This window comes from Numida meleagris, chromosome 3 (assembly GCF_002078875.1).
Source record: "Numida meleagris isolate 19003 breed g44 Domestic line chromosome 3, NumMel1.0, whole genome shotgun sequence".
In the NCBI taxonomy this organism is placed as follows: Eukaryota; Metazoa; Chordata; class Aves; order Galliformes; family Numididae; genus Numida; species Numida meleagris.
In genome coordinates this window covers 111,338,605-111,359,171 of record NC_034411.1, presented here as the reverse complement: position 1 = coordinate 111,359,171, position 20,567 = coordinate 111,338,605, and the positions used below count along the sequence as shown (strand labels likewise).

The window sequence follows — 20,567 nt, the reverse complement described above, 5'->3', positions numbered from 1 at the left end:
GGCCTCTGCTCAGCTCCTGGTCCTTGTGAGATCCATGGAAATCTATCCCTGCTGGAGGTAATTTTGAAAGATAGAATTGAGAGAGATGGGAAAAAAAAGAGGAATAGTGATGTAAGTCCCTATTGTTGAGGTTAATACCCTATAAAACTAATAAATTCTTTATGTGGGCTCTGTGAGCCATTACTGGCCGAAATCATAGTAGCTGGGGTGAAGTGGTTTACTGCTTAACCACCATTCAAGGAAGAAAATAGACACATTAAAGGACAGAGACCTTTTACGTTGCATAGATAACGTTTAAGACAGTAGAGTCTGTAATTAGAAAGGTAATAATTCTGGTTCACTGGAGATTTTCCAGAAGCATGAGAAGTGCTCCCAAATTGGCTGAACTGCCCAGGAAAAAAAGGTGCATTCTCTGAATGCAGTGAGAGCAATGTTACAGGAAGCCTTCACCTTCCTCTTTAAAATATATACCTATTTATTTAATATTAATATTATGTGTGGAAGAATAATGCTGTATCTAAAAAAGAGGTTGAAGATGCAGGTAACATAGGATTTATTGGAGGGGTAAATGTTTGTTTTAATAACTTACTGCTTCTCTTGAAAAATAGACAGTGGAAGACACAGGGCACATCTTACAGATCCCAGCTGACGTTGTTGGAAGATAATGGACTTTAATACTCCTCGCTGATACATTTTTAACTTTTGCCCCAGCTCTCTGGTTTCTGTTCAGCAATCTTCTAAGCTTGTACAGGGCAATTGGAGCCTTATGAATGAAAACATCATTCTAACAATCATTGATCGGCTCAAGAGACTAAAGACTAAAACATTATACATTTCTGGCTCAGTCCTATGGCGATAACTCGTGGCAATATCTGAAATCACTTTTAGTTCTTTAAAACCAAAGAGAAACAGCAATTTGCGATGTCATAGTTGGAATGAATGGGCAACATTCTCAGAAGCAATCACCTAAAATCAACTGATGTATGGGTTCCTGGAGGAGGCAAAAAATCTTGAAATGTCTCTTTAAAACAAAACGCAACTTTGCATTCCATTCCGCACTTAAATTATGATGATTCATATAAATAGTTTGCTCGTTTTATATTTATTGTTATTCGCCCGAGTAAATTCAGGGCACTGAGAGCACATTGTGAAGTGCTGCTCAGAAAGCTTTGCTGACACAGGTAATGTGGAGGGAAGCACGCCGTGAGGTGGGTGATTCACTGAAAGCGCTCAGCACGCTGCTTCTTGTATGGATTATCTTCTTCTTTCTTCGGAGCTTAGTAAGCAGCTTCTATTTGCTAACACAATAACAAGCTGATACTTTCCAGAGTTTTTAGTCCCTCAATTACAGTGATCATGCAATTAAATCTGTAGTCTGGGTTCGGGCTATCTCTGTCTTAAGCCCCTTGTAATGACTGGCACTGCAGCACTTCTAAATATAAAAGAAGCAATAAAGGCAGAAGGATTAGAGGAGCTGGACCTAACAATGTTGCCCTCCTTTCACAGCACTGGGCTTCTTACAAGGGGTTATATCCTGTTTGTCAGACATTTATCATCTCAAGGAATCATAGAGTGGTTTGGGTTGGAAGGGACCTTTAAGATCATCTAGTTCCAGCCCCCTGCTGTAGGCAGGGACACCTCCCCCTAGTCCAGGTTGCTCACAGCCCCATTCAGGCTGGACAAAGCCCTGACCAGTCTGGATTTCAGTGAAGACTCTCACTTAACTGCTCCTTATTTGTCAGAGAAACTGATGAATACCTGCAGTAACAGGTGGGGTAGGAATGGCGATGCAGTTTCTCTTCCTAAAGCCAGCGCTGGTGGTGTACTACTGTGTCCATTATTGCACAAAATGAGGCAGTCCCTCCACCTCCCAGCAGTGCTTTCAGCTCCCCAAGTGCCTTCAACCATGCCTATTAAATAATAATACGCTACATAAATTAGCATACTGTGCTTTTTTCTCATGTCCACAAAGGGATTAAGACTCCTCACTGATATTTACAGATATAGATACGAAAGTTGGATATCTCAAAAGGGCCGGGGAACTCGGCATCTGTGTGGTTCTTGAGCATGCATGGCTGACAGAACAGCATTGTCCTTTCACTAAAGTCTTTACTAGAAAACCAAAGAGGACCAGGGCAGCAATTGTCTATTCTGTCTTAAATTGTTAGCTCCCAGGCATGATTTTGCCCTGTCCATGCCACTTTTCCAAATAATTCCCAGATGCAAAGCAGGATTTGCCTGTGACTATCCTATTTTGGAAGATGCATAAGACCATGGAGATGCTTAACTGAATGAGTTGGCCTCAGTGATAGAGAATTAACCCTAGAAATGTTTGATTTATTAGAATGGGTATAGATTAGGAATCTTCCATGACTGCTGCAGGGATGTATGCACTACAAAAAATTCAACAAATTCCTTTACCAGCCCTTCTTCCACTCTGTTCCTCCTTGATGTAATAGAAAAGTACATATCCCAATTAATTCAATGTTCAACATTTTTGGATCTGAAGTTATGGATATTCAAATTAATGATGTGGAGAAGGTGGGCGGTTAAAGCAGCAGGCTCACTGCTGCGGGATCCCGAGCCAAAAGGGCCCCCCAGGATAGAAATAGCACATATTGCTTTAAGGCTACTGTGAGCGTTGCCAACATAATATTTAAGTGAAACGCTTAATTATAGCCCGCTGGGACAGATTGCTAAAGGTCAGGCTTCAGCTGCATTAATGAGCAGCTAAATGCCTCTGAGAGAGGCTTGTTTAAGTCCTGCACAACCAGCACACTCACGTTTGCAATGCCAGCGCCGGGCGGATCAGATGTCAGTGGGAGCTCTGCCATGAAATGAAAGCTCATCTTGTGCTTTGTTTACAACCATTTCACCAGGTTTTATGGGAAGCAGCTTGAAGATGGGGCCGTGCACTACAAAGCTGGGTGAGAGCTGGCAGTTTTAATTCTGGCTCCGTGTGGGATCTCCGGGTGGTGATTTGGGGCTGAACCAGTGTTGCACTTGCCTCTTAAAAAGGCTGAAGAGCACCAAAGGAAGGCATTGATGGCTTTTGGAAGAGGCAGGAGCTATCTACTATCTTCAAAATTGAGAAAGCAACCCATTTTAACAGATGCCTGTTAGTTTGTGTGGTTTACTTTTCCTGTGTTTGGCTCTAACGAGATATGAATCCCTAAACAATGGCATATGCATACACTGACTGATATCAGGATTTAAGCACATGAGTTGCAATAGAAATTCTGCGACACAGGAGAACAGCAGGGCCTGCTTGATGCTAAGTGGGCTACAAAGATGGGGAAGGGCCTGGAGGAGAAGGGGTGTAAGGAGCAGCCAAGGCCCCACGTGCTGGTGGGGCTGGGTTTGGGCAGCGCTGTGCGGAGCTGGGGCTGCACTTGCAGATCCTGATGGATCCCTTCCAACTCGGGACATTCTGTGACTGTGTGATTCCTAGTGCACCCGGATTGATCCTTCTGTTATTTCAAAACTGGAATTGTTTTCGCATCGATTGCCCTGCCGCAAAATTGGGATGATAACTGTAACAACCTCAGAGATGTCACAGTATGCATGAATATACGTAGCGCATGTGGCGATTATGTATGAATTGCTGTATCAACCCATGGCATGTGAATCAATTTATAATCTCTGGTGGAAAATAGGGCCTGAATATGATATAGTGAATGTGATATCTACTTATATCAGCTCAAAAACAGGTTTCTATACAGTATTAATATAAGATTAAGATTAGCAAAGTAAAAACAGAGAGAGGACATAAGGCACCAGAGTGAAGGTCAGGAAGAGCTGCACAGCTTTAGCTCATTCTTCATGTGCATATGGATTTTAATGTGGTCAGCCTGAGAGTACATACAGGGACATAAAGTCATTCAGAGTGGCTCAGTCCAGAGGGTTTATTCAGCTCTGCATCCTACTGCTGATGGCAGCCAGTAGCAAGTTCTTAAAAATGAGGGCATCAACAGGTCAAGAGCAAACACTCCCCAGGCTCCAGTTGCTTCCTGGCTCACTGGCCTGCAGAGCCAGATCTGTTGCATCTGACTTTAATGACCCTCTCAATGCAGCTGTCCTCCATGAATGCATGCAAGTCCGCTTAACCTCCCGAACAGCCCGTATTACACAATGTCACCGGGTTTTAAACAATTTTTATAAGTGTCTACCTGACAGTCATGGAGCAAATAACATAGCATCCATATGTTGCAGCTTTAATCTTTCAGTAGAACTACTCAGTAAGACACAAAGAGTGGGGTTTTAACAGAGTAATTTGGTTGAGTCATTTCTTCTTTGCTTCATCTTGCTTCTCACTCTGTCTAGCAGCCCTTAGGTCCACAGCTGGGTTTTGCCCATGCAAAGGCATGCTGAGGCCATCAAAACCATCCTACATCCCATCCGAACAAATTCCTGTATCATAGCATTCCTTGTCACCATTGTTTAATTCCAGATATATATGTAATGTACAGATCTTGGATCTGCAGCACATGATGCTCAGGGTAAATCTGGGGGCAAGTTGAGGATATGGGCAGGGCTTCCTCCCCAGAATGTTTCTTGTGAAATGCAGAATCTGCGCTTGGCTGTTAGGGAATGGAAAGGGAGATTTAATTCCTCTTTTTCAAATTGCTGAGTCAATCCCCTGCATTCCCTTCACGCTCAGCAAACAGCAGCAAAGGGCGAGCGCTGCCTCCCGCTCTGCCCTCCCACCCCTGGTTCAAAGTAAACAAATGTCAGCAAATCCTGCACTCACAACTGTGTTAGAAATATCGCTCTGGCAGCAGATGGGTTCATTCACTTCAGTCTGGAGCTGTCTCTCCGTTGCAGAAGAGGTGAGGTTGACATCAAGATGAGTAGTTTAGATGGAAAATGAAGTGGCTGAGTGAAGGGCAGTTGTGCTGTGTGCTGCACCGCAGAGCGATTTCCAGGCAGAGGTTACCAGAGAAGGAATGGATTTGATCTGCATTACATATTGAGATGAAAGTTAACCCTGCTTTTCTTACCTAGAACCTGACCCTGGAGTAGCAGTTGAAAATGAGCTATTTCAGCCAAGGCATTCTTTAGCACAAGCATGAACCAAGCTAACCACGGCAAGTGATCTTCAGCCAGTCCAAAACCATCGTGCCCCATCAGGCCTTGGGGATGCATGAGAAACGTTCTCCACTGGACAGTCTGTAGCTCTTTCAAAGGGAGATAAATCCCCATAAAACTTTCTCCAGGACAGCTTCCAGCAAATGAATGGTCCCATCCTGTCTCCTCTTTGAAAAATCTACGGTTACTCTCCAGTGCCAAAGATCAGCAAATTCCAAACTCATTGTGCCTATTCAAGTTCATTGTTTCTGCCATATGCATGACCCACACCAGGTCAGAGCACTTTCTGTTCTAGAAATTCACTAGTACCTTATTCACCTGATTTTCTTGTGGTTATTGCTACAGTTGATAGCAAAACTCCTACTGGGCAGTGTCAGAGGTCCATCCCATGCTTTTAGCATAAATTAACATATACTAGATTCATTAGTAGCTTGATCTAAATGCATTCCCTTGTCTTCTACATGTCATATAAAACTGCACCAATGAGTGGCTGTTTCCATATGTGCAATCCTTGTTTACAGTGTTCATTAAAAGGCTTAGATGAGAGAAAAATAAAGGATTTTAATTCATTACTGAGCACAGCAGAGAACTAAGTGGGCTTCCAAGTTTATAGACAATTTGTAAGCAGTATGTATAAGCTTAAGCATAAATCTCAGTTAATGAGGTTTGCAGTCTGATGACTAATCACATCTACAGCAATCTTCTGTGTGTTCAGCTTTGCTTCAATGCATGGCATGGGAGAGTTGCTATTAAATACTTCACTTACATCCAAAAAGAAGAACAGCTTCTTGTAAATTGTAAGATTTGACCTTAAAATGAACTGTGGAAAACAAAATCCTGAATAGAAAGCGTTGTCACTGTGATTCAGTTAGAAACATGTTCGAGTCCAGACTAGTAAGACTTTGTCTCGTCTCCAGTGCTCAGCACTGGGCTTCTCCCCAGGGCTGCTAGTGTCAAAGGCCTTTTCGATATGAAAGATCCAAAACTGGATGAGATTTAAAATCAGTGATGCCAAACTCATGTTAGCATTAATCACTCTTCACATCAACATCAAGGTCCTGTTATACTGGTCCCTGTGCAAACAAGTCTAACAGTGGTTGCCTTGAGGAGTCTCCAGCACAAGAGGATGCAGAGAAGGGATGTGATATTTGAGCTAATTATCAACACGTGCTTTAGCTCAGGTACCACTGGCTGTTGTTTATGTCTGGGCCTCTTTACTTTGATGTGGATGGAAAGGATTGAGTGAGTGGGATGGCAAGGACTGTGGAGATGGTTAGCTGAAGGGAGCACACAAAAGAAGACCAAAGTGAACCACCACTTTCCATCTGTGTTTCCAAAATATTAAAATTAATGTAATTTACAGATTGCCATTTATTAATGTCTTGGAAGGCAAATTAATGGAAGGACTTGCTAAGATTGTTCCATCGTTCCATCATTTTCTTCTACAGAATATGTATCTATAGAGACTTCCTTCTGCAATGGAAGGATTTAAGAAGCCAGGCTGGGGACAGAAATTACGATTAATCTCACGCAATTTTAGCACTCTAAAATCAGGTTCCTATTCTAAATTGGATGTCTCAGCACCTTTTTAACCAGTTACAAGAGAGAGACATTTCATTTTGGAGAGCTGTGCCAATATATAATCTTGGACTAAGGCAGTAACCATCTCCTGCAATAGTCACTTCACAGAGATTATCAGTACAGCTCTGTCTGTGATTACAAAGTTTGCAATGTTTTATGGGAACAGTGATAGGCTGATAGTAGGTTGTCCTGGAAGGCCAATATACAGCAAGCACCAGCCAGAATCAAGTGTTTCCTCTTTCCTCATTGCTGTTTTACTTTCAGACACTCACTGGGATGATAACTATCAGACTCCACTGCAATACCTATGAGGACACTAACTCTTTTATATTTTGGCCTCATCAGCAATTCCTAGAATTTTTAAAAGGCTTTTAGAAGTGCTTATGTGAAAAGAAAGAAATGTAGTCACACGGAGCACACATCAAGGCATCAGCCATAGTCCCTGTGTTTAACAGAAGCGCCCCAAGATGCACCACAGCATTGCAACTGTATTTTTAATGGGGTTCACCCTGCAATAGGGATACATCACCAGTTAGGAGCTGGGAGCCTCTACCATATGTATGCCTGCAAAGTGGCCATTCACTTGCAGAAGTATTGTCATAGGCATAACTATCTTCACTTATGATATTACCAGTAGCTTCAAAGTACATTTGCTTTGTCTGTTTAAGGTGTTAAAACAGAGCAATAGCAACACCCTTGTAGGCACTGCAGATTTCCCTGAGGTCTTTGTTACTGAGGATGCATGGAGGAGCTAGATGAGGTTTCACTGCACTTGGTTTAACAATCCTGCCATAGAACCCAACTCTGTAAATTAGTCAATTTATTATGATAGGAATCTGTCACTTAAAAGAACAGTTCTACTCTTCATGCTTCTCAAGAGGAAAAGACACAGCAGGGTGTAAACTCCTCTGTCAGCACGTCTGCATAAATTTGGTTAACTCAGATAGGAGAAAAAATGTCTGTGGCATTTCGTCCCAAGGAGAATGTACTTAGAAATGATTTAACTTCTGTTAAATTCTTTTTCATATATATCAGGAAGCACCATATCCCAAATAAGATGAAGAATCTTATGAATAGAGAAAACAAAATTTTTGCAAGACACTCATCAGCAGTTCTTGACTTCATATTTGTTGCTGTTAGCTCAGTGACATTCAGGGGATCTCCTTGGAAAATCCTAGCGAGTGGTGGATATTGCTACCACAGTTAGACCCTCTATCCCCAAAATCTAAACCATCCAGGCATCTTAAAGGTAGGATGAGATCCTGCTTCACCTCTTGCATTGAGGCATTGGACTGAGGGGAAGCCCCTGGCCACTGAGAGTGGCTGAGTACCTCCCCCACCTGACCCTCTTAGTTACCCAAGTTACTGCTTACACAGCACACAAGAGGAAAGAGAAATAAAATAAATTTTAAAAGCAAACAAATATATGGTCAACAATTCAGTGATCATTCTAGAGGTAGATGAAGAGAAATAAAAAGAAAACCACACTTTTATCCACATATACTTCAGATTAGTTCCAGGAAGTACTCTATCTTGTTCTTATCCTTAAGCAAACTGGGAATTTTGTTTACTCTGCCTCGTGGCCAAGTTCTACTTGTTGCCCAGATGCACTGTGCTGAGGTTTAGGTTTGTGGAACTGATTGGATTAAAGCACGCATTTCCTCATCTATCCTAATGCTGTCTCACCAAGTTTCAAACCCTGTGTGCCTTCTGCACCAGGGACCTCAAGGATTTATTAACTCTCCATAAAGAAGCAGTTTAATCATCTTTTTGGATGATTTGGCCATGGGAAGTACAATCAGATCCTGCTTGGATGGTCAAGAAAGTCTGTAAATAACCGTCCCAGCATTTGGCTAATTTACATAGAAATTACCAAGCAACATGTCAGACTGAGGGTCAGCTATTGTGAAGAGCATTTCATGTGCTTACACTTATATTGCACATAAATCTGCAATGTCGTTGCCAAACTTTGCACCTGAAAATTAATAAGGTGGAAGTTGGTTGATGGAGAGCTGACACAGCAAAAATGAGCCACTTTGGGGTCTTGATGTGATGTGATCACAGCTTCAGACTCTGTCTTTGAGGGATACTACAGAAGCCAGTATTTCAATATACTGGCAATGAATTATTTTCCCACCAGGCTCTACCAGGGATCTTTATTAATCTGATTTTGGTAAAATTATAGGTAGCCTTTTACATAGATGTAAGACAAATTATATCTATTCCTTGCTCAGCTGAGGACTCTAACAATCACTACTCTGTGATCAGTTTGCTTAACCCCTTCATACTTAAGATTTCAAAATGCAACGAGGCATGCTGACGCTCGTGACCAGGCAGAAGAACTGATGAATCCTATATTGCACTGTGTTGAAATGAAAAGTTTCTCCTCTGTAAAAATAAAAAATAAATAGAAAGGTTACTTCCTGCAAACTGTCAGCAAAGAATTTTAGGATAAAACATTTTTACTTCCTACATTTATGATTTCAGAGAAACCAGTCCTTGCCTCCTGTATATACATGAGAAGATTACAGGTGTGGCAGTTCATGACATAACTCTCATCCTCATGACTCAACCCAAAAGAGTACATGCAGTCATGCCGACCCTCTTCCTAGAAGGTTTACAAAAACTAGAAGTTCCCAGCCCCTCCTTTCAGCAGTGCCTGGTGGCTTCATACCGAGGTCCTGGGGAATTCGTGCTGAATGATAAATTCAGATTAAACTCCTAAACCAAGGCATTGGCACATTGTGGCAGAAACAAAAGGTGAATGCTGAAAACACAAGCTTTGGTGAAGACAACACTGAAGGTAGGCTAGTTTTCATGATAATGTAGTCTAAAGTATCTTAAGTCAAAATATTTTGTATCTTGAGTCAAAACAGGGATGTAAGAGACCTCAGGAACCACCTCACAGCACTAAGACAGGATGCACATAACACCTGCACTGACATTTCTTAATCCGACCTTTTTTTCAGCCTTGCAGTGAAGACTTTATGACCTTCTTCAACAGAGTGTTCCGGTGTTTAATGAACCTTAAAAGAAGGAAAGATTCATTTTTCTAATGTTTCTTTCTGCAAATGAAGCCAGTGATTCCTTGCCTTTATCCCAGTGGAAATGACAAATAATTAATTTCTGTTCTCTTCATAATAATTTTTTCACACTGAATGTTATTGAGTCCCCATCCACTTTTTAGTAAACAGGGAGAGAAAAAAAAGGCAATTAATTCAGCTTTTCTTTGTGCATTCTGTGTTTTACAAACAGGTTTCTATTTATTTACTTTACTGCCAAGTATCACCCCACATTTTCAAAGTTTTTTTTTAAATATCGTGCCCCATATCAATAAAACTTCCATCACACTAGAGTAAACAAAATTACTGTCTCATAAATCTTGTATGATATTTCTTTAAATAAAGTCAAAGATAAGCTTTTTACATGTAAAAAAATATTATCAACTTATTCCCTATCCACCTTGGAGATCCTCATAGCCCTTAAACAATCTTATTTACCTCTTGCTTCTTATTTACCTCTTACTCCTTGCAATGAATTTCTTTCATTTGATTTCCTAACAAAGTTCATTACCGTACATTTGTCTACATTACCTTTCATACACTGACATCCTGAAATTTCTGACCACTTCTCCAAGTTTAAATTCTAATCTCGCTGTGCAGAGGATTTGAAACGCTCCTCCATTCAGACTCATGTGCAAATTGTGCAGGTGTTCACATGAAAAGGAAAGAGCCCCCAGGTGAATCTTTGACATGATCTCTCTTAAAATGTCCTGCTGAGAACTGATCACTGGGGACAACTCTCTACATGTGCTGTTTCAACCATTTGAAGATATATTTTCTTTATCTTCCTCTAGACAATATTCTCCTCATTTTCCTGTCAGAACACTAAGTGCAATATTATTAAAAACTTACTAAATCCAGGAGAAAGATACTTAAGGACTTACAAAGATAGATATCAAATCTCCTTCCCGTTAGGCCAGTTTCTATTCAAAGTATGAAATCATTGTGACTTGAAATTATTTAGTTTTGATGAATCTGAATCAGGAATAATAATTGTTTATTCATTTATCTTTTGAGATAGTAATTATTGTGATGGTCATTAAGTTATGCAGGTCTTCTTCTTTCTCCTTTTTGAAGACATAGATGCTATGTGTGCCCTGTCTGTTATTCTTGGACCATCCCAACTATATTCATTCTTTAAGGTGACTACAAATAGGTCAGAGATTGCCTTGACTTGGCTTCTAAATGATCAATTTCTCCATGTTTCTCCAGCTTAAATAAAGTTAAGAGAATAAAATGATCTTTAATATGTTATTTCTCTCTTGTGAGTTCTATCCCTATTTTCTTCAAACTTATTTAATGTATCTTGTCATAATTTTGTTTTGAAAATTGAGACAGCAAAAGCCTTCTATAGTTCTACCTTCACTGTAGCTTCCTTTACCTGCCCTCTTTATACAGTCATTTGTCTTCTCTCGTCTTAGGTAGTCATAGGCTGATGCTCGTCTGTCAAATGAAGTATTGCTGTATTTCATTCATGCCATGTTAGCACTAGAGAAACTTGACAGTTTTGACCCAATGCCAAAGACCTTTTAACCTTCCTAGAACTGGGCAGTGAACGTAACTCCACTGTCAATTTTGTCAGTGACATTTGTGATGGAACTGAAGGAATACAATTTCACAGATAGACTGTAGTGTCCAAATCAGAAATGTCAGGAAAATATTGGTCTGTGTCCAATTCAGAAAAAAAAAAAAAAGAATTTTTATCCTTTGTGGAAGCAGGGAATAGACCTGTTTATTTGGGAAGATGAGCAGGGACTATTTGTAAAATTTGGTATCAGAGTAGTGAGGTGGGAAAACCAGTCAGGAAAAATTTATTCTACTGGTGGGAAGGGAATTACTGCACTGAGTTCTCCAGCCCTGTGTTTGCATAAGACAGCTGAAGTTGAAGTTTCCTGTAAATTTTAGATTTGTGTATTAATAATCTTAAGAGAATTAGTGCCAGTTTTCACCCTGAAAGATGTCACAAATATCAATGTTTTATTTCCTTATGACACTACTTGCTCTATTAGGGAAAAAAAAATCTGGAGTTTAATTAGAATATTTAAATGTTCAGTGTAACAGAACATATGCAGTGTTGTAATCTCTTGATTACTCTTTTCACACACATTTTTATCAGCCAGCAATGTGCCCCTGTGGCCAAGAAGACAAATAGGATCCTAACCTGATACACTGAAATTCAGAAATTAATCGCTACAAAAACACGGTAAAGGTGTAACTGTGAACATAACCTTGCAGATGGGAAGAGAAGTGAGATCTGGGAATAAGCAGAGAAAAGTCACGATTATCGCAAATTGTTGGAAGAGGCATTGGAACATTCCTTCACCTAAAGCTTCATTGAAAGGTGCCCGTTCATTGTAAGTTCAACTGTTTCTGTGAAAGGGCTTCTGATAAATTTCCTGTTTAAAGACTTCAGAATGATCTACAACATCTGTTTTAACATTTCCAACAGTTTGGGTTTTTGTTTTTTTTTTTTTAATTTGACTTTACCAGTCACTTTTAGCTCTTATTGGTAACAGAAGGCTCCTGCAGTTATTATCTCCGAGTGCCCTCAAGCAGCAGGTCCATTCTAGAAGGAAAAGCCTATGGTAGAAGCATGACAATCTCACAGACTGCTGCACTCCTAGAAGGTTTGAGCAAATTGATTTCTAGAAGGAAGAAAAAATCCCTGATTAGCTCCTCTTCTCATGGAGTGGAAGATAAAACTCAGCTATTTGATATTGCACTGGCAAACATGCATCTTGGTCAGCCAGCCAGCGAGCATGCACATAGCTGTGTATATGTGGTCAAGGAGAGATGTCAGAAGTGGGATGGATGCTGGGAATATTCACATAGGAGCCTCCAGGAACAAAGAACACATGCATCAGACAGGAGTTGCAATTAAAGCCATTGCTCAAGAACAGCAGGCTTCCATTTTGCTGACTTCAGCCATGAAATTATACTGGCTGAGTGTTGGAATCAAGTCTTTTTTTTATTATTCAGCAAGTAATGAAGTTATGAAGCTCCTCATAGCAGGAGATTTTGGTGGTCAGAAGTGTGGTGAAATTTAAAACTGGATTTGAAAGATGAATAAAGGTCCTTCAGTGCCTCCAAACATGACGTTGCAAATACAGGCTCTGGTTTTGGCAGGCCTTTTGGCTGAATACCAATATTTCGGACTCTGAATTGGGAAAGAATTACTCTATATATGTCCTGCTTCCAACATCTTTTTTCTTGAAAAATCTGTCCCTATACTTTGTCAGATCTACTATCCAGAGGTAGAACAATGCTTGGCTTGACACAGAGTAGCTACTGTCATTTTAATGGAAGAAGAGAGAATTTAGAGAGGAAAGGCATTATCAATATCTCATTTAGACACTCCATGAGGGTTCCCAATGTAAGCTCTGTAGACCATGGTTTCCCTTAGTCTTAGATCCAGCTGGGTGCCTGGGAGAGTGGGGGCAAGAAGGGGAACTGAGGCAGAAAAGAAATTCTCTACTGAGTGCTATTCTTCTGCCCCCAGTGGGTGAGATAGGGAGGTGGGAGGAATGACAGCAGCAGTAGAAGCAGAAATCTAGTGCTCAGCTTCCCTCATGAGAGAAGGAAAAGAGAGAGAGAAAAGTGGGGTCCTTAAAACTGGAAGAGAAGGGACAAGAACCTGGTTTGGAAAAAGATGTTATGGCCATTTGGGATCTGAACACATTTTATGACACAACGTACATTACAGGGCTCTTAATCAGAAACGTTTGGAAAAGAACCATTCAAAATCAATCTTGAGATAGAGATGGGGTGAGCACAGACATGTGAGGAAGACGTTTGCGCACTACTGTCCCCAAAAGAGAATACACAGCTCATATACCATTCAGTTAATCCATTCCAGGGTATGGGCGCTGGTCATGGTGCTCAGTCAGCCTGGTCCACATCCCACAGGGTATATCCACTCTTGTTTTAAGCATAATATAAAATCACAGCCAAGCTGTTGAATTCTGCAGCTCTGCTCAGCCCAAGGAGACCATTCTTTCTGCTTGACAGCCCAAATGTGACAGTGTGCATGACAGCTGTGCTTTGGGTGTTTGAACTGCCTAACTCACCAGGGAATCCAAGATCCCTCCTGAATCAAGATGCCGATTCACAAGAGAGCAGTATTTCTGCACAGGCGTTTTGCTAACTGCAACATTTCTGTACTATTTACTGTATGTTTATCTTTCACTGGGGACACTGATTTGCAGTAAAACAGGTAACATTCTCAGAACTTGATAGTTCATGCCGTAATTTCCCTTGTCTAGAATGGCAGCCAGGAGTCTGTTTTGGGCAACATAAGCAGCTGCCCGAATCCAAACAATTTAAATCAGAAGACAAACTCAACAGAGTTTTTGTTCACTATTATGCACTTCATTATTTACAAACATCCTTATCATATTTCTGGTTTATTACAAGAAAATTACCTCTTGCTTTGTTGCATGCAGTTCTACCTCAGAGAGTGGAGACACAAAAACAGGGATAGAAACACTTGTAATCTTCTACTTCTTTCTCTACTCAGTAATGTGTTTCCTTATCTTGTCCAGAATTTTGCCAGGGCTTGACCCAAAGCACAGAGAACTTCAAATTTAAATATGTGTTTTAAATTTTGGAACGAAATAATTGTTTGAAAGACAAACCCTTTTAGCTGTAGTTTTTTTTAATGTTATTTTTTTCCCCCACAAACTTAAAATTTCTTCTGGGAACTATAAGAACATATATATAATGCATAGTATATGTATAATATATGAATATTCTATGTCAGCATAATGTGCTTTATATGCATGTATAATAGAAGATACGTGTAAGTATGTATATTTTACAATATGTATGTATTCCACATATAATATACATGAATTTCTGTATGTATATAATGAAAGTTTTTAACAAGTTAAACATTTTCCAGTAAGCTTCCTTTCAAATTCATCATTCTGTCCCTAGGTTTAATTGCTGTAGAATTCCTGGACTGTGACTGTGATGAGTAAGATGACGGTAAATGCATACTTAGCCTCCATTTCCAGTAAAAAGCCTTGCTTCTAAAATAGTTCTCAGGGCTCAACACAAAATAAGGACCTTTGGAGCACTGATTGGCTCAGGCTCTTTCTTGGATGTCCACTCATGTGAGCTAAGAGAATTCCTTCTTACCAGGAGCTGATGAGAGAGGAGAGGAGACAGAAAGGGAGACACAGTCATGAAAAGAAAACCCAGAACATTAGTTTTACAGACAAATTCCAGACCATTAAATTGGACCAAGAATCTAGTCAATCCTGTACTCAACATCATTAACACCATGTCAACTTTTGTACGGTGTGGTCACTTGCATGAGAAGTGCCAATTTCAGACAGGTAGAGAACCATCATACAAATTATTCTGGTTATTTGTACTTAATGGCAGAATACCGTTTCCTTTGCCAAGCATTTATAACCAAGGTGTCTCTTTCTTGGTCACACCTATTTTTTCACAAATAACACCATTTCTAGAATAAAATGTTGTTATTTGCATTAATAAGTGTTTTAAAATGAATTCCTTAAACGTTGAAAAATGTAGTAAGATGCCTCAAAGAATTTTGAGGAAGAATCCATTTATAAGAAAGAGAGGAAAGAGGAGACAGGAAATTACAGACTGGTGAGCCCCACCTCTGTGCCTGGGAAGATCATGGAACAGATCCTCCTGAAAGATATGTTAAGGTATAGGAGGGACAAGCAGGTGATCCCAGACAGCCAGCACGGCTTCGCCAAGGGTAGGTTGTGCCTGACCAACCTGATGGCCTCCTATGATGGAGGACATTGATGGACAAAGGGGAGGCAACTGATGTCATCTACCTGGATTTCTGCAAGGCCTTTGACATGGTCCTCCACCACTTCCTTACCTCTAAATTGAAGAGATATGGATTTGAAGGATGGACTATTCGGTGGATAAGAAGTTGGTTGGAAGGTCACAGCCAGTGGGTTGTTGTCAATGGCACTATGACCAGGTGGAGGCTGGTGATGAGTGGTGTCCCCGAGGGGTTCGCTTTGGGACCAATACTCCTTAACATCTTCATCAGTGACATAGATGATGAGATTGAGTGCACCCTCAGCATGTTTTCTGATGACACCAAGCTGAGCGGTGCAGTTGATACAGCAGAAAGAAGGAATTCCATCCAGAGGGACCTTGATAAACTCAAAAGGTCAGCCCTTGTGAATCTAATGAGGTTCAACAAAGCAAAGTGCAAGGTTTTACACTTGGGTTGGAGTAATCCCGGGTATATATACAGACTGGGAGAAGAAATCCTTGAGAGCAGCCCTGCTGAGGGGGTTTTAGGGGTCGTGGTAGATGAAATCTTAACATGAGCGAGCAGTGTGTGCTTGCAACCTGGAAAACCAATGATATCCTGGGCTGCATCAGAAGAGGGGTGGCCAACAGGGCAAGGGAGAAGATTGTCCCTCTCTACTCTGCCCTTGTGAGGCCCCATCCGCAGCACTGCATCCAGGTCCGGGGCTCCCAATGCAGGAAAGATGTGGAGCTGTTGGAGAGGGTCCAGAGGAGGCCACAAAGAAGATCAGAGGGCTGGAGCACCTCCTCTATGAAGACAGGCTGAGGGAGCTGGGCTTGTTCAGCCTGGAGAAGAGGAGGCTGCGAGACCTCCTTGCAGACTTCCAGTATTTAAAGGGAGATTATAAACAAGAGGAAAATCAACTTTTTACACAGGTAGATAGTGATAGGACAAGAGGAAATGATTTTAAACTGAACGAAGGAAAACTTAGATTAAATGTATTTTAAATTTAATTAAATTTTCTACTGGGAGGGTGGTGAGGTGCTGGAACAGGCTGCCCAGAGAGACTGTGGATGCTCCACCCCTGGAGGTGTTCAAGGCCAGGCTGGATGGGGCCCTGGGCAGCCTGATCTGGTGCTTGTTCTAGTGTTTGGCAACCCAGTCTGCAGCGGGGGGCTGGAACCTGAAGATCCTTGCGGTCCCTTCTCACCCAAGCCATTCTGTGATTCTGAACTGAATTTAATGTTTTCCTTTGTCCTATATAAGCTATCCAATTCAGAACTGACCATTAAGTTCAGTGAGTGTCTTTCAAATGGTATTTCACCATTTCATTGCAGGGATGATGAGCATGGGGAGTTTCAGAATATCAGGCTTTTTATTTAAGTATCTGCATTTGATTTCTTGTATCCACCCTTACGCAGACATGTCACAATTTTTATTTGTGTAACTGATGATAAAATCATAACTTAACTTAGCAGACAACATTTTTTTTACTTCTGGAGGATGAAAAATGAAAATGTGGACCTCTTTTATCTATGCACATGTATATGCTTTGTTTTCTCATTTCAGGTCATGGAACCAAAGGAGTATTTGAACTCCTTTCAGGATGGCGTCGAACAAGAGAGAATCTTCCATTCAAGGACAGAGTAGCAGATGCCTACTCAGATGTCATGGTGTCCTATACAATGACAAGCTCCTTGTATTTCATAGCCTTTGGCATGGGTGCAAGCCCCTTCACTAACATTGAAGCCGTAAAAGTCTTTTGCCAGAACATGTGTGTCTCCATCCTGTTGAATTACTTCTATATCTTCTCATTCTTTGGCTCCTGCCTGGTCTTTGCTGGCCAGTTGGAGCAGAACCGTTATCACAGTATCTTCTGCTGTAAAATCCCTTCAGCAGAATACCTGGACCGGAAGCCTGTGTGGTTCCAGACCATGATGAACGATGGCCATCAACATTCTTCTCATCATGAGACCAACCCATACCAGCATCACTTTATCCAGCATTTCCTCCGAGAGCATTACAATGAGTGGATTACCAACATCTATGTCAAGCCTTTTGTGGTGATACTGTATCTCATCTACGCCTCTTTCTCCTTTATGGGGTGCTTACAGATTAATGATGGAGCCAACATTATTAACCTTCTTGCCAGTGAGTCTCCAAGCGTCTCTTATGCCCTCATTCAGCAGAAGTACTTCAGCAACTACAGCCCAGTGATAGGATTCTATATTTATGAACCTCTGGAGTACTGGAATGGCACTGTGCAAGAAGACCTAAAAACACTGAGCCAAGGGTTCAACACAGTGTCCTGGATCGAGCAATATTACCAGTTTCTTCGAGTGGGTAACATCAGTGCAACCAACAAAAGCGACTTTATCAGTATCCTCCAGAGCTCCTTTTTAAAAAAGCCAGAATTCCAGCACTTCAAAAATGACATCATATTCTCTAAAGCTGGAGATGAGAATAACATAATCGCTTCTCGTTTGTACCTGGTGGCCAGGACTAGTGAAAACACACAGAGAGAGGCGGTAGAGTTACTGGAGAAACTGAGACCACTCTCTCTTATACAGAGCATCAAGTTCATAGTGTTCAATCCTACCTTTGTTTTCATGGACCACTATGGTTTATCAGTAACTATGCCTGTCCTGATTTCTGGTTTTGGCATCCTGCTCGTGTTGATACTGACCTTTTTCCTGGTTATCCATCCTCTGGGAAATTTCTGGTTAATTCTCAGTGTCACCTCAATAGAGCTGGGCGTCCTTGGCTTGATGACCTTATGGAATGTAGACATGGATTGCATTTCTATACTGTGCCTTATCTACACTTTGAATTTTGCCATAGATCACTGTGCACCCCTGCTTTATACATTTGTACTAGCTACTGAGCACACCCGAACTCAATGTATAAAGAACTCCCTCCAAGAGCATGGGACAGCCATTTTGCAGAACGTTTCCTCTTTTCTTATTGGGTTGGTCCCCCTTCTCTTTGTGCCTTCAAACTTGACCTTCACACTGTTCAAATGCTTGCTGCTTGCCGGCAGTTGCACACTTCTGCACTGTTTTGTTATTTTGCCCGTCTTTCTAACCTTTTTCCCACCTTCCAAAAAGCACCACAAAAAAAAGAAACGAGCCAAAAGGAAGGAACGAGAAGAGATCGAATGCATAGAGATTCAGGAGAATCCTGATCACGTGACAGCAGTCTGAAAGGCTCAGAAAAAAATAATAATATTTTCTCTTTTTAAAAAAGCGTTGCACAGAGATGCAGGGAAAATAGAGCAAAGATCTCAGCTGCTTGTGCTGGCCAGGTCTGACAAGGCAAAGGAAGATCAAGAAGGGGTATTCATGACACATCAAGGTGCAAACTTTTTTTAACAAAAATAATGAAAGTGAAAACAACCGCAGATATTTCCTTTGAATTCTCATTCTCCACCAGAGAAGAGTTTATTGGCCATTAAATGTTTCTGAATATCTAACTGTAGCTCTAATGGGAATTACTTGATCTGTCATATTTGAGACTGAAGCAAAGGCGGAAAAAAAATTTACCATTAAGTAAACAGCAGGGGAAAAAGAGAATACTTTGATAAAATTGCCCAGAGCAAAACAGAACAGAACAAAACGAAGCAAAACAAAAAGCATTTCAAATGAGAAAAGGCAACAAAACCGAGAGACCTAAAAATGCCATGGTATTTTTCCTTGTTTTCTTGAGCAAGTTGTTTAAGATAAAACCTATGCACTTGGGAAGGAGGTGTTTAAATCAGCCTAAGCCAAAGTTCTTCCCAATTTCAGTATACCATGTGTATCTATAACACCACAGTTAAAGTTATTGTGAATTTAGATGGCAAAGCTATACTGCCAAGGGAGAGAAGTCCTGTTCATATAGGAGAAGAAATTGCCATAGGTCATTTGGAAGTGTAATGTTTAGTTTCTTTAAAACTGACAGATGACATCTATCCCAAGAGGCCACAACTGGTAGTTGTCTCCATACCTACACTTTGGTATTTCTGAATTGCAAAATTCCCCTTGAAACAGATGCCACGAAACCAACCCAGGCCATTACCACTGCAGCAATGCTTGCGGTTCCTGCAGTGTAACACTTCTGAATCCTCATTTATCAGTGTTGACATGAAATACTGAATATTAATCAAGCTGGTGCTTTAAATGTAATGATGGATTGCATATCACAGACATAATGTGATTGTGTTACAGCTGAGTCAGCTCTGGAGCACCCGCACAGTACTATTATTATGCATTTGGTCCAGCAGACAAAGGGATATGTTTGATGATCCCTGCAATATGCTGCAGGAAGTGGGATTTTCCCCGTCTTTAAGCAAAATGTCAATCAAATATTTGCTACATCAAATTAACAAACAACGATGACTACAAAAAACCTTACGGTTTGCATGGGACTGAAAAAACTCCCGGTTGTAAAAAGACAGATCAGTCCTCCGTGGGAAGGGGAGGGGAGGGAGGAAAGTCTTCATTATTATTCCTAAATATTTGAGTGCTGATTGTCTGCAGTATAAAGTTTTGTTCTGGCAGTTGAAATCTCACAAAAGAATGTGGTAAATCCACGATTACTACATGATAATGGAAACTGTACTGTAAAGAACTACAAATGACTTTCTCTGCTTTGTAAACTACACAGTTTAGTAACCCAAGAGGAGGGATGAACACTACTCTAGCCATTTCAGTCTGCTCTTGGCCCAGTCCTCCACTGGAGCTTGCCACGTCCATCTTCCCTTTCAGTATTTTAAAAGGGCTTGCTTTCTACTCTCTGGAATATGGTATAGCGTCACCTACATGAGCAATGTCTTCCTGAATATATAGTATCCGTGAGGACACTATGTAAAGATATCACTGTATGGAGTGTTTATGTCTATTTTGTATTACTTGTGGGTACATTCAAAGATGTCTGGAAGCTATTTGCCTTCCACAATGTGTATACGTGTTTATTTGTGGGTGGTTAACCGAGTCTGCAGAGTTTGCTGGTGAGGGTTTGTATGTATATTTCACTAAAAAGCTCTCTGCAAGTTGATTCTTCGTTCTGTGACATCTCCCACCTCTTTCTACTGCTTCATGGTTAGGGAG

At 40.9% G+C, this 20,567-nt stretch overlaps 1 protein-coding gene across 2 annotated transcripts in view; it reads left to right on the top strand.

Annotated features, from left to right (window-relative positions):
• PTCHD4 (patched domain containing 4) overlaps positions 1-18,789 on the top strand; it is an 86,648-nt gene extending 67,859 nt beyond the window's left edge. For both annotated transcript variants that reach the window (XM_021393187.1, XM_021393186.1), the window contains exon 3: positions 17,050-18,789. In XM_021393187.1, the coding sequence (XP_021248862.1) occupies positions 17,050-18,683 (1,634 nt within the window). In that variant the 3' untranslated portion in view covers positions 18,684-18,789. The remainder of the gene's footprint in view (positions 1-17,049) is intronic.